This window comes from Pygocentrus nattereri, chromosome 28 (genome assembly GCF_015220715.1).
Source record: "Pygocentrus nattereri isolate fPygNat1 chromosome 28, fPygNat1.pri, whole genome shotgun sequence".
Taxonomy (NCBI): Eukaryota; Metazoa; Chordata; class Actinopteri; order Characiformes; family Serrasalmidae; genus Pygocentrus; species Pygocentrus nattereri.
Window position 1 is genome coordinate 18,320,211 of NC_051238.1, and position 22,510 is coordinate 18,342,720.

Below are 22,510 nucleotides of genomic sequence, written 5' to 3' on the forward strand. Positions count from 1 at the left end.
ATGAACTTGAACACGACATGTACTTTGAGAAGCCACTCCTTCTAAAAGAGCGGGCAGAGTTTTGTCCCGCCCTCGAAAGTTTTTAAAGTTCTTTGTCCTTGTTCGTACTTCACCAAAGCTTGAACTGATACTGTGGTCGGATTCACACAACACTCTTAGAAAAGAAGGTTCTTCAGGGGTTCTTTAGGAAAGGGAATGGTTCTATTTAGAACGATGAGTTATATACAGAATAATTTCAAGCTTAAGAGGTTCTTTGCCTGGTGAAATGGCTCTTCAGACTGATGTAGAATGTGTTGCATGTGGTTCCATATAGACGCTTTTTCAAAATGAAAAATGAAGATGAAACAAAAGAAAAAAGAGCAAACGGGCTAGACGTAATGGTGAAGGAAACATCCCCCTCGGTTTATTTTAACAACTGTATTTTATGTAAATTATTAGAAGTTTAAGAGCATCGCTCTGTCAGTTCTTAGTCTGAGACATAAATTGAGGCTGTTGTAAGGTTAAGAAAATATTCAAGTATTCAAGACATTTTTTTCTTCAAGAATACACTTTTTTTCTTACAGTCATTCTTAATTCATTTGAAAAACTCTTAAAAATCGTTTTGATGAAGTATGTGAGTGTGTAAGGCACATTTATGAAGATGTTCATTCTTAAGACACTTGTTTGAATTTGGCCCAAGAAAATCAATCCTCGCATATTTTATCAAAAAGACCAACACTGTTTTCTTTAAGCTTTAATGGAACTGGATGTGTTTTGTTTTTGGTTTAATAGGTATGTATGTTAGGGTCCTTCCAAACTCTTCCACCATTCACCACATGTAGTTTTGACGTACACATTGACTGATTTTCACTGTAATCACAAATAATTCCCCTTTTAATAGTATTGTTATTGGGCTATTAGCCTTGGTTTTATTGGTAAGATTTTACTGAAGAGCAGCACTCATATGGTTATGACACCTACACAAGCCTGTCATGACAACTGCCTTAAACATAAACCTTTATAAAAGCTTATTCCAACAACAGTAAGTTGTCATAGCACTTTCTGGGGTAAAATCTCACCCAAACTGACAAAAGCAGCCTTACGCTTGCTGGAATAAAGACTTTATAAATGTTATGCAGGCTTATGTCAGTTGAAAGCTTTATAGGTGTCACATACGTTTGCAATGTCACCCTTCAGTAAAGTGTTACTGTTATTTAGCATTGGATCTAAGAGAAATGTGTGCTATCATTCATCCCACCTTGTTCAACGAATGCTGTTCTTTTCCCTGCAGGCCTACATGTATTCAGACAAAGCATTTTAGTTCTGAAAGAGCAGCAGAAGCGTTTATGTACTTTTATGTATGTGATATATGATCATCTTCAGCATCTCCAGGTGAAGCTGATCCTATTTTAACACATCCCCAGTGTAAAATGCCACCAACAGGACAAAAGATCACTGTACTAACCCACAAATTCAACAGAGAAGGCATAAAGTCACACCTCATTTGAAGGAATGAAACATCAGTACACACTATTTACCTCGACCAGACCTCACTTAAAGAAAGAAATAACAAGTAAACACAAATCATTCGTGGCACAAGCGACGTCGTGCTTCAGTATCGCTACTGGGGTCTGTAAAGTGAAAACGTGCTCATGAGTGAAAGCGGAACAGACATTAGACCTGTGCTGCCATCTGGTGAAAATTAGATGAAATAAACCCACGTAAATTTACCCACATGCCGTGGACTGTATAGTGTATAAAATAGTGCATTTTACAGTCACAATCCAGATTTCATTTTTAGCATTGTAAAGTCATTTTTGAACGTCACTTTAGGAGACGAGGGCCTATTAGAACCGTTAGCCACCTGTGCTAACAAACATTTAACAAACATCTCTCGACGATTAGTGGATTACTTATGATTTCTCTTTGTTGTTTTATAATGTAGTAGCGCCTATTCTAGAGTTCTTTTATAACTCTTAATTCATGTAGTAATAAATATTACGTTTATTTCTCTATCATTATTTTTTATTGTTATTTCTATTTCTTTTGCGAAACACTGACGAATTTCCCTCCACGAAACACCACGAGTTCCGTCTTTCAAAATATCGAGTAGGACTTTTATTGTGGTGGACTGCCACTGAAATAGCAACCTGGAAGAAGGAAATAATGACCGCTGTCCACAAGTAGGCTGCAGTCACTTTTGGGTCGAGAAGAAGGTAAGTAATTAAAAGTAACTTCAGGGAACTTAGTAAGTTGTGGGTAAAAAGACATTTAAACGAGTTCGCTTTTGCTTAGTTGTGATTACGTGTTGTGTCAAGCACCCACAGCTTGTCGAACGAGCTCTAAGTCGTAGTGTACAAACAGCGTTAGTCAACTGCTTAAGTGAGCGTTAGTTGAGCTAACGTTAACCCTAACCTTAGCTCGCCCCGTGTTTATTCCGTCTCCGTAACTAGTCCCTCTGTGTCGTGTCTTTTGTTTCAAATGTACCCTGTAACGTCGGATGACTACAAGGTAGCAGATAACACTCGGGCAACTAACTGTGGAGTAAGAGTTTAGTTTCAGTTGTGCTGTTGGAGTGCCGCTAGCTGGCTAATTTGATGTTAGCCGGGTTGTTCGCTAACTGTTTGTAGCCTTCTTAAAATACTCGGAGTCTTGCTCATGTTGGTGAGTAACTGCATTTCTATGGACTTTCAGCTCCTCAGTCTCGAGAAATTAGTAGCTACTGCATTCTCGCTTTCCTGTCTAACTAGTATGTAAATTTACATTATTCAAAGTGTCAGTAACGTTCACTAGATGGTTGATCTTGGAATGAAACACGTCTGTATGTCAGGTAGCTAGGTGAGTTGGGTTAACTACTGTTTTTGAATTCGTGCTGCTCATGGCACTTTGCCAATTTAACGCTAGCCTTTTAGGTTTGAGCAAGGAAAACGTGTCAAATATGTGCAGTTGTTGCTACTGTGTTGTTTAATTTTGCGTGACTCACTGAAAGGGTGGTTTACAGAACTAAGTTTACTTTACTAACCTAGATAAGTACCCTACATCGGCCAAGATACATTTTGTAACTATCTAAAGTGTGCATGTTTTGCACTGGAGCTAGCTACAAGGGTAGAAATAGAAGTCCGTGTCAGCCAAATGATATTTATTGTCATATTAGCCTTGTGGTTCCAGTGGAAAAATGGTTTGGGGTCGGTGGATAATTGTGTAAATGTAATTTTTACTCAGCCATCCCTTAAAGTGCTGGCCAAAATGGAAAAAATATGACCATCTCTACATCTGTTGTAAATATGTCTATTGGCCTCTTATAGCGGAGTTGTGGTGAACTCCAGTCCTGGAGGTATGAAGTCCAGCACAATTTGGTGCTTTTCATACTCAGACACACCTGATTCAAGTCAGCAGCTGATTGCTAGGTGAAATTGTTGTACTATATGCAGGAAACCTGCCAAATTAGCTTGGACTCTGGTTCTTCAAGACTGCAGTTCACCACCCCAGCTCTAGAGTAAGATTACCTGGTTTAAAGCCTAAAAGCACTCTGATTATGTATCTTTCATTATGTAAATTTCAAAAGGCTGCAGGTGGTTTGGGGTTGATATTTCTGGGCAGGCTTTTTGATTTTTTTCATTAGTGGGCTATAAACACTAATGAAAAAACACTATACTATACTAATGAAAATGCTATAAAAAAATTATATGAGGATTCTGCTATACAGCAAGTTGCAGAAAGAATGCTGCTGTAGAAAGAATATGGAGCAGTACTGCAACTATAGTGTTCATGTGGATTTAGAAAAGACCCATAATTGTTAGTCTGTAAATTACAGGCTACTTACTATTAATGTAACCCAAGTATACTGTATTCTGTAGCTGAACACCAACTGGCATGGTGTAGATATATGTTTAAGAAGATATGGTTAATTATCTATCATAATTAAATGATTCTGCTGTTTAATTAAATATTATTGTGATGTTCTGTCTGTGCTAACTTTCCAGGTAACCATGGCAATGACAGGTCAGACATCTTGCTCCTCAATGAGCAATCATACAAAAGAACGGGTCACGCTGGCCAAAGTGACCCTTGAGAACTTCTACAGCAATCTGATCTCCCAACACGAGGAGAGGGAGATGAGGTGAGCGAATCCTGTCAAAACACTATCATCCTGAGCTGTACCCTCAGAAACTGATGTTCAAGATTAGCACAGTATTTGTGTGTTAACTCATTCTGCTCTAGTTGAAAATGGCTTAATGTCAAGTAATGAGTAATCTATCTTTGTAAACTTCTGTGGTATTCAGTACCATTAAAACTAGTTTGACATGTCTGAGCAATGCATTGAGTATCTTGAGCATCTTAACAATGCAATGAAACTACTTTGGAATCTTTCCCTCCCTGCTCTAGTCTGGCGCATATGAAGAGGTGACGGACTGCAGTTTATTTGCTTTTTACTTTTCTAACCCGTTATGTATGCTGGCTGGAGCTGTGCCGATTTCTGTTTCATGATTCACTCTTAAAATTAGTACACATGGCATTTTCTTGTTCAACTTTGTTTAAAAGTTTTGCCAGAAAGGACAACACTTCTTTATTGTTATGTGAAAATATATTCCTTTCATAGATGTACTAAAACACTGTGTATGTGTCATAGGCAGCAGAAGTTGGAGAAGGTGATGGATCAAGAGGGACTAGCTGATGAAGAGGTAGAGGAGTAGTTTTGCTTTGTGCCCCCCCCCCACAATGTGTCATGTATTGCTGTTGTTGATAATGCTATATAAAATTATTGTGTTAGCAACTTTGATTTAAATGTTAACTTCACTTTACACTTAACATTAATCATCCTTGTTTAAATAACATATCAAAGTTAAAATTTTGGTGGTATTGTGAGTTGAAAAGTTTTGCCACTAATGTCTAAATTTAAAAATGATCTTAAATGACTTTTAATTTGTAGAAGCGTATACGGCGATCTCAGCATGCAAGGAAAGAGACAGAATTTCTCCGGCTGAAACGAACACGCCTCGGACTAGATGATTTTGAGTCACTCAAGGTGATCGGTCGTGGTGCTTTCGGAGAGGTATGGCCATTGAAATCTGACATATATCCATGTCTGATCTTCTGAACCCTGCACTGCATATTGAGCTTTTTGTTGTTTATTTATTGTTAATTGTACTGAACGTCACAGAATTGAATTTTCTGTTTAGTTCATTAAATTAGCATTATTAGATTTGGCTTACACATGTTGTTGATATAGGTGCGCTTGGTTCAGAAGAAAGACACAGGCCATGTGTATGCCATGAAGATTTTGCGCAAGGCTGATATGCTTGAGAAAGAACAGGTGAGTCTTCTTTGATTAAGTAATGGATCAATCTGGGCTGTTCTTGCATCTGTCACCATTTGAATATTTCATCTTTAGGTTTGGCAGCATGTGACAGAGGAAGTATGACTGACAAGATATTGTATTTTTTTGGGTGAATATTATGATGGGAAGTCTTTACACTTTGAAAATTTAGGCGTGTAGAATAAACAGGGTTTCAACAGACTCAGAGTATGCAGAGTGAGCCTGGAAAACTCATTCACTCACTCATTTGCTGGTGACATGTCATACAACAGTTTCTTTGTTTTGCCTACACCTGCTAGATTGGCCATATTCGGGCAGAAAGGGACATTCTGGTGGAGGCAGACAGCCTGTGGGTTGTGAAGATGTTCTACAGCTTTCAGGACAAGATGAACCTCTACCTCATAATGGAGTTCTTACCTGGAGGTGGGTGCTGACTAACTACAGATAAATTCAAAAATAGTTAATGTTTACATTTTAGCATTTAGGAACAAATTGGTCTGTTAGAAGGTATCCAGAGTTTGATATTACATTACTGGAGTAAACTAGCATTAAATATGTTATTATAGTATTCTACAGTGCAGCATTGTACAGTCATATGCAACAACCACCAGTCAAATTACGTTATCTTGATTTTTCTAAGTGAAAATATGTTCACACATCCTGTGCAGGAAATGGCAGGAAACAAACAGTTGGGGGGTCGGGGCGTGGTATAAAATATACCAAAACTTAGTGTTTCTCTAATATCGACCAAATAAACAGTAATTGTGTGTAAAATGTGTAGAAATGAGAATAACAATAGTGAATGTAGAGGATAGATTCACAGAAAATGAGCAAAACATGCTATTTGACCAAGAGAGCACAAACTTTCACATACATCTCCTTCTGTGTCATTTGTAGTGCTAGGGAGATTCCCTGCTGTTGCTCTTCGTTGTATAAGATTTTTCTTTAATAAAGACATAACCGAGTTGAAGTAAGCCTTATTAGGCTAATGTGAGTTAGTGCAGTGATGGAGCGTGAATTGTCTTGCCCAGTGTGTGAAATACCTCCTGATATTTGGGGGTCCCATGGTTGGCTTGGTTGGTTGGTTGGCTGGCTGGCTTGTCCAGCATTGGCTGGCTGCTAACTCTCTCACAATTGCCCATAGAAATGAGTAACAATTCACTCTTTCCACCAAAGTCTTGAATAATTGGGCAAGTTTTCAGATTTGGTAAATATTCTACAGCATATTGTAATGTTTTTCAGAGGTCTCCTGGGCATAGTTACAGTTGCTAAGTTAACAAGGATGAACTGGGTGAACCAGTCTGCTACATCGCCACCCTGAGGCAGAGAAGTGCTACATCTCTAGTCATTTAAGAATATTAAAGACAGAAGCTTGCTGATTGTTGGTGATACTAAAAAATTAACTTTCCCTGAATTTGTGTTTTGAGAGTTTATTTTACCCTAATGGACAGCATAATATAATATACAGTTAAGCCCAGAAATATTTAGACAGTGACACAAGTTTTGCTATTTTAGCTATTTTCCATAACGTATTCAAGATACAGCTGAATAATCAACAAGAGCTTAAAGTGCAGACTCTCTTCTTTAATTGGAGGGTATACACATCCCAATTGGAGGAAGGATTTAGGAATTACAGCTCTTTAATATGTAGCTGATTCTTTTTCAAGGGTCCAAAGGACATTGGACAATAATTGGACAATTATCTCAAAAGCTATTTCATAGGCTGTATGGGCTATTCCCTCATTAATCCATCATCAATTAGAAAAGTAGAAGGTCTGAAGTTGATTACAGGTGTGGCATTTTGAAGCTGTCGCTGTGAACCCACAACATGTGGTCAAAGGAGCTCTCATTGGAAGTGAAGCAGACCATCATTAGGCTGAAAAAAAGAAAAAAATCCACCAGAGAGATAGCAGAAATGTTAGGAGTGGCCGAATCAACAGTTTGGTACATTCTGGCGAAAAAAAGAGCACTCTGGTGACCTCGGGAACTCAAAAAGGCATGGATGTCCACAGAAGACAACAGAGGTGGATGATCACAGAATCCTTTCCATGGTGAAGAAAACCCTTCACAACATCCAGCCCAGCTAAGAAAACTCTCCAGGAAGTAGGTGTATCAGTATCTAAGTCTACTATAAATAGAAGACTTCATGAGAGCAAATACACATGGTTCACCACAAGGTGCAAACCATTAATCAGCCTCAAAAATAGAAAGGCCAGATTAGACTGCCAAAAACATATAAAGAAGCCTGGAACTTCTGGAACAGCGTTCTTTGGACAGATGAAACTAAGATCAACCTGTACCAGAATGATGGGAAGAAGATGAAGTATGGAGAAGGATTGAAACGGATCATGATCAAAAGCACACCACATTGTCTGTAAAACGTGGTGGAGGCAGTGTGATGGCATGGGCATGCATGGCTTCCAATGGCACTGGGTCACTACTGTTTATTGATGATGTGACATAAGAGTGAAGCAGCTGGAAGAATTCTGACGTGTACAGCGATATACTTTCTGCTCAGATTCAACCAAATGCAGCAAGGTTGATTGGACGTCGCTTCACAGTGCAGATGGACAATGACCCAAAACGTATTGTGAAAACATCCCAGGAGTTTTTTTTAAGGCAAAGAAGTGGAATATTATGCAATGGCTGTGTCAATCACCAGATCTCAAACCGTTCGACCATGTATTTCACTTGCTTAAGACAAAACTTAAGACAGAAAGACCCACAAACAGGCAACTGAAGACAAAGTATCTGAAGGCCTGACAAAGCATCACAAAGGACAAAACCCAGTGTTTGGTGATGTCCATGAGTTCTAGACTTCAGACAGTCATTGCCTGCAAAAGGATTCTCAACAAAGTATTAAAAATGAAATTTTTTTATGGTAATGTTCATTTGTCCAATTACTTTTGAGCCCCTGAAATGAGGAGACTTTGTAGAAAAATGGTTGCAATTCCTAAACGTTTCATAGAATATTTTTGTGCAACCTCTTGAATTAAACAAAGGTCTACACTTCAATTGCATATGTCGTTTCATTTCATATCCAATGTGGTGGCATGCAGAGCCCAAATTATGAAGATCGTGTCACTGTCCAAATATTTCTGGGCCTAACTGTATTTATAGGGAAACCCAGAATTTTTAAATTTGAGACATTCAGTAGGTCCAGAAAGTTAATTAGGAGGTCCCAGGATGCTCTCTCTGGGTGGGTTGGATGCCTCTGCATTTATTAACTGAACCAATTAAGAAATTAACATTCTCCTTCAAGCGTGTTGACTTGTCCTGTGATTATGTTGGCAGCAGTTTGAAAATATGCAGTGGCTGACTTTTTGAAGGAAGCATTATACTTACATTTACAGCATTTATCAGATGCTCTTATCCAGAGCGACTTACAAAAAAATGCTTTGTCTACCGAGACAAAGTGTCTTTGCTAGTTACAAATAGGTTAGAGAGAAGGCTTGTACTGAGCTCAGATATTGCTAGTAACAAAAAGCCTATGTTGATACCAAGAGAACAGGATTAAACACAGCAGTGTGATACATTTTCAATAAGTGTAGTACAATACATTATGGTAAATACTTAACTCTGTGCTCACTTCAGTGCTGTAAAAAGTGGTGTGTCTTCAGTCTGTGTTTGAAGACTGCGAGAGACTCTGCTGTTCGCACAGCCAGTCTGAGTTTGTTTCGCCACTCAGGTGGCAGGACAGAGTAAAGTCTTTGTGCTTATCTTCCACTTGAAGGATGGCAGGTCAAGCCAAGCTGTACTTGAAGCTTGAAGGGCACATACTAGCCATTGACCTCCAATCATAGCATATTGTGATTGAAGCTAGCAGATGGAACTGTACATGACTAAATTGTGGAGTCCTCCCCAAAGTTCTTGTAGTTTTTGAAAATACCCTCCCACCTTGAAGATAAGTCATCAGAAAGGGATGTCCTATAATTCAATCTGGAAGATCTCGCTGTAGACATTATAGGAGACCAATAGGCATGTTTACAACAAATGCTGCATGCTTAAATTTTCATTTTGGCTAGAGTGGAGCTTTAAGATTGAGATCAAGAGTGACTGAAGCTATATTTATGTGGATTGCTAATAATGAATGTTGTTTTACAGCCTTTGACTTCTGTAGTCAGTTGGAGGCATATCGGAGTGAATGAAGGGACTGTTTTTTGGCACAGTTTAATCAACACGAGTTGTTGTCCACATACCAAATGTCTCTAAAGCAGCTCCTTGCCTCTGCAGGAGATATGATGACTCTGTTGATGAAGAAAGACACTCTGACTGAGGAGGCTACTCAGTTTTACATCGCTGAGACTGTGCTAGCCATTGACTCCATTCACCAGCTGGGTTTTATCCACAGAGACATCAAACCTGACAACCTGCTGCTGGACTCAAAAGTGAGATGCATGCACACAAATGCTTTTGCATGATCAAATTCACAAATGCTTTCACTACTTTCTTAGCTAGTTTTGTGCACCTACTAATGCTGTTAATTGATGGGAACATTGGTGGGCTGTGACAGTTCATGTTCATTTTTGTTTAAAACTTGTTGAAGCCAGTGTGTTCATAAATTCCCAGTGTAGGCTTAGTCATGCTGTCTCATTACTTTGATTTTAATTATCTATGATTTTTTTTTTTATCCAGGGCCATGTGAAGCTGTCTGATTTTGGCTTATGTACAGGACTTAAGAAGGCTCACAGGACAGAATTCTACAGAAACCTCAACCACAGCCTGCCCAGTGATTTCAGTGAGTAGTCAAATGTCTTACTTTTTTCAGTTGTGGTGCGGATACAGTAATACCTGGCCTTTTGAGTCATTTCTCATATTCTCCAGAAGCCAGCTAAGTATTCTGTTATTTTGGCTCTGCTTTCAACATGCATGCTCTCAGCACTCCTACTCTTAGGCCATTTTTATACTGTTCAGCTGCTATAAAAGAGCTCCCTTGCTGGAACGTATTGATTGACACAGCTGTTTTATGTCAGTGCAGTAATGCAGTGCTTCCTGTTTACACTAAGAGCCATGAACAGTGCATCACCCATGAGCTTTCACTTATACAAAGCCAGTTAGGATCCAGTTATATAACTTTCACTGACATCATAGGTTACCATGCTGGATGACAAATTTTGTCAGTCTACTTATTCATTTAAGCCAGATTGTTACAGTTATGACCCATCTAGCTAATTTTTCCTTTTACGGGGAATTCCGCTGATCTTTCAAAATTTCTTAACCGTTAAAATGTGAACAGTCAATGGTTTGTTGTGAAACGTACAAGTCTGTAGAAACATTTCACAGCCGTGGTAATAGGAACCAAACATCTGATGTGTTTAATTCCTCTAAAAGCTACCTCAGAGGAAGTTATTACATAAAATGGTTAAAGATGCATTGTAGTTTTCGAAAGGGCTTTGGCCTAAACAGTCACAGGCAGGGTGTTATAGTGAAATTAAACATTTTTTCATTTTGTCACTCATGTTAATAAATCAGCTCTTTCACACAGGCTGTGCAATCAGAGTCACAGAGCACCTCAGATGTGGCACTGAAGCACCACAGTATGTAAAGAATAGGCACCATGGGGGAGGGAGAAAATTAAAAAATTCAAGCAGTCGCAGTTACATATAAATTTCACATATCTCAAAAGATGCGTGGGGTCATTGGTTCCTGTCACCGCTATTATAAAGAAATCTAAATTGATGGGTTTCTCTACAACAAGGTCTGAAAGAATTTGATAACATGTCAGGAATTACATTCTGCAGAAATGTTGAAAAGTCTTTTTATAAATCTCACTAGTTTAATAAAATACGAGAAGGTAACATGAGTTGTTATGCTGTGGTTGACCATAGCAGCAGTTGCTAGGATATACCAATGGACACAATGGTAGTTCCTAATTGTATGCTGAATCTGATATGGTATTTAGTCTAGACTTCAGTTGCCATTTCAGAGAACACTTGATGTTTAGAGCCAACACAAAAATTGCTGGATGTAGAAATATTATGGTAGAAAACAAACATACCTGGAGATCTGCTGAAAGGTTTAGCTTTAACATTCAGTTTATTAGGTTAACCTGCTTCTTTTTATCTTAGAGATTAAGGTTAATAACTGAGTAATAATCCTGCAGTAGAAGGTCTCTTGAAACATTTATGGCAACCTAAGTAATGTATCTTACTCGATACTTCTCATAGTTCATACTGATATGTTGAGATGTAAAATCTTTGTTTGCATACAAACAGAGCCAAGATGTGTGCATTGGTTGAAGCATTGTAAGATGACTTGTGTCAAGATGTCAGGGTCACCCTTTTACCTTGGATTAATCCTGGAGTTTGTTTTCCTCTGCAGCGTTCCAAAACATGAACTCAAAGAGAAAAGCGGAAACATGGAAAAGAAACAGGAGACAGCTGGTAAGTCACCAGCATGTCATTGTAAACCAGTGGGATATTAATCTTGTTCTAGACATGTCCTCTGTTGCATGGTTACACATCGCAAGGACAAGTGTGTTTGGGGATAGGACTGGTTTAGATAGAGCGGCTTGACCTCTTCTAAGTCGGATTTAACTGCTTAATGATTCACATTTTGAAGGACTTGTAAAAATGTAGGAAATTTAGTCTAGACATCATTTTGTTGGGTAGTTTTTCTGGCTTAGAATGAGTAGGGAAGTAAAGGGGGATTGTGGTGGAGATAAGTAGCACGATTGTCTGTCTTTTAGGCCTTCTCCACTGTTGGAACCCCTGACTACATTGCTCCAGAAGTATTCATGCAAAATGGATACAACAAACTGTGTGACTGGTGGAGCCTTGGGGTCATCATGTATGAGATGCTCATAGGTGAGATTATTACAAGCTGAGTTAATAGCAGTAATCTCATTTTAATGTCTTTAATTGTATCCAGCACGATTGTATAAGCTCTCACAACAATTTAGTGCATGTTTGCATGTGTAATTGCAGGTTACCCTCCTTTCTGTTCTGAGACACCCCAGGAGACATATAGGAAAGTGATGAATTGGCGGGAAACCCTGACATTCCCCCCAGAAGTTCCAATCTCTGAGAAGGCGAAGGACCTTATCCTCAGGTTCAGTTTTATCCTTTGTTTATTAAGCATTCACACGTTAATTTCCAATAAAGAGTCATGGCTTTTTGGGAAACATGTTGTCTGCTTCATAAACACTACTGTATAAAGCATTTTGGGTAACATTTTTGCTAATTGTCGATGATGGGGGATTTTCATGTCTTCAGCGGTGCGTGACGTCCAGTTGACAAGATTTAAAAGTGTATTTAACACTGTTTGTGTCATGTTGTGTAATAGGTTCTGCTGTGAGAGTGAAAACAGGATCGGTGCTTCTGGAGTTGAAGAGATCAAGTCCAATCCTTTTTTTGAGGGAGTTGACTATGACCACATCAGGTAGAAATTTTGAGTAAACGTTGTTTTGCAGATGTTGGACATTGTTGAGCATTATGTTGAGTTTGTGAATGACATGTTAGCAGATCATTGAGTATTATTGAGATTTTGTGTGAGTACAAATCTGATTATTCTGACAGGGAGAGACCTGCTGCCATTCCAATTGAGATTAAAAGTATAGACGACACCTCTAACTTCGATGAGTTCCCTGATTCAGACATCCTCCAACCAACGTGTAAGTTTTTTTTGTTTTTTTTTTTTCCTCCATGCACTGACATAAGCAGAATTATTGAACTTTCACTCCTGATCTTATCTGATAAATTTACACTGACGTAATTGTATCTTTTCCTCTAGCTACTGTTGTGTCCAACCACAGTGAGGTCGATTTGAAGAACAAGGACTGGGTCTTCATTAACTACACATACAAACGCTTTGAGGGTCTGACTGCCCGGGGAGCCATTCCTTCCTGTATGAAATCAGGGAAGAGATAAACACATTACCTGCTGGATTCTCATGGAGCTAGTGGTTTTCTTCAAGGAGTCTTTTCTCCCCATTCCTTGTCATTGCTGTGGATTGGTCCATCTACAGAGTCATCCATTTCCTACGTTGACCCACACTGTGAAGTCATTCGTGGTGGTTGACTCCTCTTTTTCCAGCACTTGGTTCTTTTTTTATTTCTTTCCTTTTTTGCTTCTTCAGTAGAAGCTGCTACTAAAACTAAGATTGTAAAATTTGGAAAAGCATTTGAATCTTTTTATTTTTTAACCCCACAATGGAGGTACATTTTCTTTTGACTGGATTCATCTAGAGGGTGATGAGGGCACTCTCAACCTTTTCATTGTTTTTAGTAATTCACTGTTTTTAAACAGACTAGTTTGAGATTGAATCCTGCTTGGCTTCAGCCTTGATCATGTCCTCATCTGCTGTATAAATCTTGCACCTTTGTTTTGAGTAAACAAAAAAGAGGAATTTCTCTTGGTGAGCTTTTTAAAGTCTGTGCAGTTGGATACGTTTGGGTTTTTATCTTCTCTTTTTGATAGAACATGCCTAGACACTTGCCACTGTAGACACTGGCAAAGGCAAAAATCAAGTGGCTCATCTTTTCATTTATCCAAATAATTGTCACTGTTTGCAAGCCTGGAATAATGTGTGGAGCAGACATTGCCTTACACTTGGATACTACATGAATGTTCCAGTAATCACCTTTTACACCAGCAAAATGTCAGAGTAATCTCTCTTCTAGACCTACAGAGGAAACCAAAACCTTCTTTCTACATTTCCACAGTATACCAGCCAGTGATGGTGACCAAGTGAAACTAGTAACCAGCTTATTTATCACAGTATATAAATTGCTGCTTTACCCAGTAATTTGCCTGGTACACAGACTCAATCATTACTTAATAATCCCTGTTCCTTATAAGGGCTTGCTATTCATGTTTACCCTGTACAACTGGGAACAAACCAATGTAGCTCTCGCATTAAAGGAATGAACATCATCATTCAGAATGTGCTGAACTGGCTTAATCGATGGTTATATACCAAACGTCTTCCATGTTGATACTGGGCTTAAAAGCATGTCTTAGTAGCAAAGCAATATTTTACCAAAGATTTGTGACTTATAGCAACTTGGTTAAGCAGTTCAATTTGTGCTGGGGATTTTAGAATGTCTTCTTTCTAGGTTTGAACATGCTTTGCCTATAATGCAGCATTAAATCAGTATGTCTAAATGTTGTTCTTTCCTGATATTGGAGAAATTGACTTGTAGCAATTAGTTATCATTGAACAGTAATTATCAGTATTGTCATCTTTGTCATTCCAGTATGACTGTGAGTAGATACATGCATTATTGTATACTTGATGGTCACTTGATGCATACAGTTGGTGAAGGCATGTGTACTAGAGCTCATGCAATACTACGTAATGTAGAAAATGAATTCAGATGATTTTGTGGGGGTTGAGGGATTCTCATGTAAGCTGAACTTGTAGGACACATACAAGACTTTTGAGCTTTTGGCTTCATGATGTTTTGCTCTGTCAGCTTTCAGTAGCTTCCTTCATCAGCATAAAGCTGAAATGCAATCCTTTGCATAAACACCAGAGCTGCAATGTGAGCATGTTTGGGTCATTTAATATGTTCTTGACCTGTAGATGTGTGCACCATGAAGACTTAACAAATCCAGATTCGACTTTTTCATGATTCTGGATTCTGTGCGAATTAGCCTCTGCTTATCTAGGATTTTAGAACTAATTCTTTAGAGGTTTTAGAGCAAATTGTACAATTAGTCAGGTTCTACAACTTTTTGTGTATTAACTATTAATTTGTTCTGTCTGTGGAGCAAAATGCTTAGGAACAGGTGCGCTTTTGAATGCGGGGCTGTTTGGATCTTTTATTTTGCAATACAGAATGTTGTCAGTCAAATCTATAGCTGTGCGCATGGCCTCACGAATCCAAAAATGCTGTCATTATTATGAAAACAGCATGATTGTATAACTGTCAAAATGCTGTAGTTTTTGTATTCCAAGAGCAATACAGGGCGGGGCATCGTGTTTTGTAAATACATGTTGGTCCTGTGAGACCATCGTTGCATTGATACTGAAGTTTGACTGTTCTGCCACATGCTTTTGCATGGGTGCTGCTGGAATGATGGCTGATCTCTGAATGGAATTGAGAGCAATTGTTTTATTTTTAATTTATATTCCTGTTTGTGTCTGGTTCTCTGTTCCAGCTTTATTGTGGAGTGAGAATGATGGGGAGAACCAGTTTGTTATAGCTTTTTATTAATGAGAAGGTGCTTGATCAAATTATACACTGTTCTGCAAATGCTCACCTCACCACCTTTTGAACTGCTCTGTGTACCATTTTGGAGTTATACAAATGTGCTGAAAATAATCAGAAGTTTATCTGCTATTTGATCACACCAATTTATATTTTATGTCTTTTGGGCTCAAGGAGTTGGTTGGTGCTCCATGTGGGACAGCTAAAATTGTGGGTGCAGAATGCTTCATTACGGGGGTGTTGAACTTGTCTAGACTTTTGGGAATATTGTGTTGGGTATATTACATATAAGTCATGAGTGAACAGCAGTTTTGATTTATTTCCACTATGTATAATACACCCAAGTTTGGTTCTATGTTCTAAAACACACTGGTTGACTATTTGCCTAGTTACACAGCATCAGAAAAAGCAGGATGGAGCTTCTGAATATTTCTGAATATTTCAGAATATTTATATACTTTGTAGGAATGTCTGCAATAAAACCCCTTGTATATTTATGTTTAAGGGTTTGTCTTGTAAATGAAGTAGGCCTTATTTATTCAAACCAGGGCCTACATTCACAAAGTAACTCTGGAACAGAGGGTGCATTGATCATGGATGAACAACTTGTTTGCCACTTTGAGTTACTGTTCATTAAAAATGCAAAATCAGTATAACACCCATAGTCCTACTTCCATTGTCTGTAAATATGGCTTCTGGGTTCATTAATGTTGCATTCTACTGTGAGATGAGGAAATGGGGCCTCTCTCTGCCTTAAGATTAAGTTTGATATGTTTGAAGATTTTAACTACTCTTTGTAGAGCACCTTTCATTGGATACTTGGAGAATTTGAGGTGAGCATACACATTAACCTGTAAAGAACATTCAATAAAACACAAGTCAGTTTACCATGTGTTTGCCTTTTTCTTCTCATCCTCTGTAAAATTGTGTAAGTGTTGAACCTTGCAAAAGAAACAGTATGAAGATCCAGTTTAACATTATTTATTGATTTGTGACACAGTGTTTCAGATTCCTGGTTCCTCTTTAAAGGTCTTACTGGAACTTAAGGGGACATAGAAACGTGACACCATGTTAAGCTATGTAATCCAGCCCAATTCCTCACTTCCAGTTCCATGCCGCTGTGAAATGTGAGTACGAAAACATCTAAAGGGAATATTGCACAACGCAAACAGGTTTTGACAGATGCTTTGAAGAAGAGCAAAAAATGGGTAGTGAGTTAAAGATTTCCTAAACAGTCATGAGAAGGCAGGTTCCTCTTCCTTGACTTCTTCCAGTAAGAAAAAATCAAAAGGCCAAGAAAGATGATCACAGTTAGGGTGGTGGATGTGGCTAAGCTGACCAGTACAATTTTTTGGACCGTGTTGCTTGGATACAGTTTCCCAGTGACCAGAGTTATATTTGGCCACAGGCCACCAGGTGTCTCCCACTGAACCAAAGCCTTAGTGAAGTTCAAGCTCAACACGTGTGGAGACAAAACCTTCACTCCTTTATACATTCTCTTCACTCTGTGGTAGGATGTGTCCTGTACGTCACAGCGGTATGTCCCAGCGTCTTCCTCTCTCACTGGGTCCAGTACCACCCTGTCCAGTCCTGGAACGTCGTATCGCACAAACAAGCTGTTATCGGTGGTAACAATGCCTCTTGCAAAACGCCAAGATACCATAAAGGCAAAATAACCCATGACCTCCATGACTTCCTCTAGACAGTCCAACTCCAGGTGCTGTCCAACGGCAACTGTTTGAGTCTGCAGGCCACACTGCCAGCTGTCCAGGCATTGGACTTGGCGAACCCAGCAGGAACTACCGTTGGCCTTGGCTGCACCCAAAGGGCAGAGCTCCTGGGTACGGAGGCCCAGTCCGCAGGTGGTACTGCAGGGAGAGCTGTGTGTGATGGCCCAAGTGTCGACGAAGGCTGGTACATCCAGGTCAACAATGTTTAAAGTGTTACAGTGGCTGCATGTATGAAGTAACATCCAGCATAACCCAAGCAACGAAAGCGTACAGCTGTACATGAATGGCAAGTCTGGTAGAGCACAGGAGACTTCTTAAATGTTCAGAAGGCAACTGCTTGCTGCTCCCTGCCACATAAAATGTATTAGAAAAATAAAAAGATCTACAAATAATTCATTATTCCCATCAATGTACCACCACCATTCAAACTTCCCTATGTAAGACAAGCAATTTCACATGTTATAAAGCAACAAAACACCAGAATTAAGTGATACGTTATTAAGTAATACTTTATTAATCCCACAAATGGGGAAATTTCACCTCCGCATTTAACCCATCCGTGGAATGGGTTAACACAACATACACACTAGTGAATAGACACACACACTAGGGGGCAGTGAGCACACTTGCCCGGAGCAGTGGGCAGCCCTATCCACGGTGCTCGGGGAGCAATTGGGGGTTGGGTGTCTTGCTCAAGGACACCACAGTCATGTGCTGTCGGCCCTGGGAATTGAACCAGCAACCTTCCGGTCACAGAGCCAGTTCCCTAACCTCCAGCCCACGACTTCCCCCAAATATCACTCTTAGTACTTCCTGTAGTATACAATCTGTCCAGATGACTGTTTATCACTTAAATATCATAAAGCATAATGGAGCTTTTGATTTTGTACAAACGTTTAATGGCGACATTTTTCCACATAATTGGGATCATCAGCAACTAGTGGACTTTGTTGATTAATCACTGCAGCCTTTAAACTGTCATTTGAGACTTTCTGCCAATAGATGAACGAATAAATGTGTAGCACGAGAGGTCACGTGGCAACACAGTACTGGTGGAAAAGTATTTGTCCTGTGTCTATTAATGTATGTTTCTGCTATTAGGCTGAATTTATTCTGTGGTTCACTTCAGAAAGTGAAGGGAGTCTAAGAGACACAAATATTTGCACCCTTGTCAGTTGTGGAGTGTGCGAGGTAATTAAATAAGCAGTCTTGAGGTGTCAAAAAGTAATTGCCCTCTAGTGAACTGAATCCAATTACAGGGGGATAGAGTGAGTTTGGTAAACAAACCAGCATGTTTATGCTTATTAGTCTGGAAGGTTCCCATATTTCTGTGTTCCAGAGCTCTACCTTTAACTACATTTACAGCCAAATGGGGAAAATTCAAAAATGTTATGATTTGCCTGACTGCCAAAAAACTCCCCTTCACTTGAACTTGAAGGAAAAAAAACTTCAAAGGATTCGCAAGCCTCGCTCACCTCAGCTAATGTCGGTGTCCATGAGTCTTCCCTTAGGCCTTTAGAGTCAAAGTTAGAGGGAGTGCAGATGGGTCATGAGGGAAGGCAATGATCCAAAGCACACAGGCAAGCCCTCATTAGAATGTTGCAACGAGAACTCATTTAAATTTTTAAAATGTCAAGTCTAAACTGCACTGAGCTGCTGGGGCAGGACCTGAAATGAGAAGATTATACTGAAAATGTCATAGTATTAAAACAGGTCTGCGTGGAGGTGCAGGTCAAAGTATTCACCATCACAGTGTGAGTCATAGGCTTTAGTAGGTGTTAAAAAGTGACATGACCAGTCACTATGACTAATGAAGGGCTACTACATGTCAGAAAATGGCTAAGTACATGAAAAGATAATAATATATCTTAACATTCAGTATATTCAGAAAAAGGGTAGACAGATAAATAAATATAAACGTTTGGACAATAAGCCTTTGGTGTTATCATGCTTTGAGCGAGTACATTGTCTACAGGATATCTCAAATGAGCAAATTTGTTCCAACAAATGAACAGATTTGAAAAATCCACACATTTAAATATAATTAAGGATTAAAATGCATTGCATTTGTTTATATAATATGATTAAGATGCAATTTCATTTATCAAAAATCTGTCATTTTAAAAGTATATAATCCATTATTTAAAACACACTCTTACCTCGATGATTGTTCAAATCAGGATTAGATTTTTTTTTTTTCCAGAATTCTGGTGTTGAATCAACTCTAGTCATAAAGAGTGACATCATAAACAGCAACAGCAGGCTGGGAGTTTTGCGCCAGTGCGTGCTGCATCATTTTTGTCACTAGATGGAGTCTGTATACAGATGTTTGATGTTGTGTACTCCTGAAAGAAACATCTACTGTCACCCACGCACCCTTTTATTACTTAATTACTCCATTTAATATCATATTAATTAACCGCAACTGCTCTAATCAACCAGTCTGTGGTCATGGGCCATTCATATGTGACCATTCATAGTCAGACAGCTATGAAATGGCTGGGAATGGAAAACTTTCAAACAGTCTCCTTCGTTCAGTCTAAGCAGTCTTCCACACCCTGATGCGATGGATTCTCTTGGTTAATGTGGTAACACTGTGCGCCTTTGTGTTAACTGATTTCTTGGTTTTACTCTCTATAGCCTTTGTAAACAGGATGTGGATGAGTTCTGACACCAGTTTCTCATGAGGCGTTGGTAGCGCCCAGGATGTTCCTATATCACCACCAGTTCAGTTCAGAAAAGCTGTGTTGTTGCAGCAGTGATTGCATCAGCAGTGATGCAGCAGCAAATTATACTGCATCTGTACTCACCCACTGATACTCTGAAAATAAATCAGCTACAGATTTTTGAAGGGGATTGCATGATTTAATGGTTAAGATGTAAACAGTCTTCAGGGTGGTTTGGTGTGAAATGCTGTGTTCTACAGAAAGTCAGAATTGTGGTGATGAGAACCAGACATCTGAAGCGTTTAATGCCTCTGAAAGCTTCCTCAGAGAAAATCACTACATTTATATGGTTATGACTATGTTGCTTGATGTCTGAGGCATTGATTTACTAAAGTTTTAAGGCTAAGATTGGGCCTAAAAGCCACTTATGGCGGAGCTGTACATGTAGGGCAGCGTGAGGACAAATCACGTGTGGAGACAAAGAAAATGTATTCTATGTATTGGCAAGTCACACTACAATGAAATTTCACAACAAACCAGTTTGAATGACTGTTAACATCTCGATGACTGGATTATACAAAAATTTGAAAAATCAGTGGACTTCCCCTTTAATTGCATATATCCTTTTGGCCCCAGGATACACTCTGAAGTAAATTTATCGAACTGGCAACAGCACAGATTAGCACCGAAGTGTGCAGTGGAAGCACTCAGGTCTGTGTTCATCCCCTCGGGGCTCATAAAAATTAGCATCTGAGGGACTCGGGTTTTCTTGCTTTATAACTTCTACAGAACCGCCTGTGATCTCTAGCCTTTTTTGTTGACTCGGTCAGATGTTGCCGTTGGGGTAAACCTATACATTCAAACTGAGCAGCAGCTCATGTAAATTGTAGACTAACAATAACAGAGTAAAGGTTCAAATGTCGAACCTAGCTGTTGAGCAGAGCAGCAGAAAAGAGAAGTGCACAGGGAGCCAGGCTGCGCTGCTGAGCGCGAACAGGAGACGGGGCTAACTCACTCACACTCTCCCTGTCCCTTCAGTAGCTCAGTAGCTGACCGACTGATATACTCAGTCCACACTCTCTCACTCCCACACCGTCTCGCTGCTCATGTAGCCCCCCCGCCGGCGAGCTCTCTCTTCTCCGGGCTTAACTTTTCCTAGTACTGGTCACCGTTTAGCTCTTCGGTGCTCGCCGTGAGCTCGTACATCATGAGTTAGGTCAGCGTTTCTCTTGCTTGGTAAACAGTAAACAGAGGAGGACGGCGGAACTCCGCAGAGGAGACGCCGAGGGTCACTTCGACTGATAGACCGCGGCACGCTGGCGAACGCGTCTGTCTCGCGACCTCTTCGGCACCGCGGTTTTTTTTTAATAGCACACAAATAGCTACCGTTTTCTAACGGACCGCTCGCGTGCGGAGTGTTTTAACTTTCCCTGAAGTTTCGCTGAAGCCAAAGAGCGCTGAGGGGATTTCTCTGTTTTTTTAAAACTGCCGCATCCTCCCCCTGCGGTGGGTGCCATGCGAGGGGAGATGGACTGAAAACACACACGGCTTCTGCGAGCAAGGGGCATCGTTTTTGGTGGGTTTGTGTGTTTTTTTCCACTGGAAGGGGCTTTGGCGTGAGCGAGAAACATGGAGGAGGACAGTCCTCAAGAAAACGCGGATCAGAAAAGAGACTCGGACCGCCAGGTTCGCCTCAGACTCTGCGTTTTGAACGAGATTTTGAACACGGAGCGGGATTACGTGAGGACCCTCGCCTTCCTGCAGTCGGTAAAGTTTCTGCTCTTGTTGTTTTTCCCTTCCTCGGGCTACAGCTCTTGCTTTCGCCTGTTTGGCTACAAAACACGGAGCGGAGAGCTCGGTTAACGTAACGTGCTGCGGTTTTAACCCTAACGGAGCACAAATTTGCTCATTTGGTGGACATCACGTTAAACAGGCCGGTAACGTTGGCGTGTTTGTGTGTCAGATAACGAGCGGCTCTTCCTACAGCACGACCCTTTAAGAGTGGATGCGCAACAATAGTTAAATGGCTTTTGCGTCTTCTTTCATTCATGTTTTTCAGAATGGCTTTTAACGAGACGTTAGCTCGCTCACAGCTTAGTCGTTTGGTTGTAAATAAGTAGTCAAAACGAGCATTTATGCGGCCATAGACGTGAACGTTTAGCCAGACAGTTCACTTGTGCTGGTTCCCCATTTAGCTGGTGCTTAGCGCCCTGTGTTAAAGGACACAGTTACGCATAAGATTTCACAAACCCTTAACCTTCCAGGGACATTATCCTCCTCTTTAATCTTTAACGTATGCAGTTAATCAAATCTTGCTGCCAGATCTTTTTAAAAAAAGTCAAGAGTCAAGGCCACTCCTGTCTATTAACCCCTGATTCTTGCAAGAACATGTCCCAGAATCACTGGTGGTCCATCTGATAAAACATCTTGGCCTTAAATCCCTGCAACTATGATGTGTCCTAACGGCGTAGGGTATAGCTAAGGTGCTTAAATCTTTATCTTAATGGAGGTGCGATCCAGATACAGTGCACAGGTTCTCATGCAGAATGCCTTTCATATCAAAAGTGCTGGGCCATGTTAAGCAGCAGCAGCAGCCGCTCCTGTCTCAGTTCTGCTAAATGAAAGGTATATAGAAGGGGAGGCTGCTGCATAAATCTTTAGACTG

General features: G+C 39.9%; 3 protein-coding genes across 3 annotated transcripts in view; 2 read left to right on the forward strand and 1 right to left on the reverse strand.

Moving 5' to 3' along the window:
* The first annotated feature begins 2,120 nt into the window (after positions 1–2,120).
* Positions 2,121–14,172, forward strand: stk38a (serine/threonine kinase 38a). Its single transcript, XM_017722204.2, has 14 exons — positions 2,121–2,195; positions 3,963–4,099; positions 4,610–4,661; positions 4,910–5,032; positions 5,210–5,293; positions 5,596–5,719; positions 9,530–9,684; positions 9,932–10,034; positions 11,618–11,679; positions 11,985–12,102; positions 12,223–12,346; positions 12,581–12,676; positions 12,814–12,908; positions 13,028–14,172. The coding sequence occupies exons 2-14, from the start codon at positions 3,969–3,971 to the stop codon at positions 13,162–13,164; spliced, it is 1,404 nt and encodes a 467-aa protein (XP_017577693.1). The 5' UTR covers positions 2,121–2,195; positions 3,963–3,968; the 3' UTR covers positions 13,165–14,172.
* A 2,281-nt stretch (positions 14,173–16,453) lies between these two features.
* On the reverse strand, positions 16,454–17,421 carry tmem81 (transmembrane protein 81). Its single transcript, XM_017722181.2, has 2 exons — positions 16,823–17,421; positions 16,454–16,490 (listed from the first exon to the last, which is right to left on the reverse strand). The coding sequence occupies exons 1-2, from the start codon at positions 17,419–17,421 to the stop codon at positions 16,454–16,456; spliced, it is 636 nt and encodes a 211-aa protein (XP_017577670.2).
* Positions 17,422–20,878: 3,457 nt separating this feature from the next.
* The window catches only part of prex1 (phosphatidylinositol-3,4,5-trisphosphate-dependent Rac exchange factor 1), a 111,260-nt gene continuing 109,628 nt past the window's right edge, over positions 20,879–22,510 (forward strand). The window contains exon 1 of the mRNA XM_017722205.2: positions 20,879–21,612. Coding sequence (XP_017577694.2) covers positions 21,475–21,612 — 138 coding nt within the window. The 5' untranslated portion in view covers positions 20,879–21,474. The remainder of the gene's footprint in view (positions 21,613–22,510) is intronic.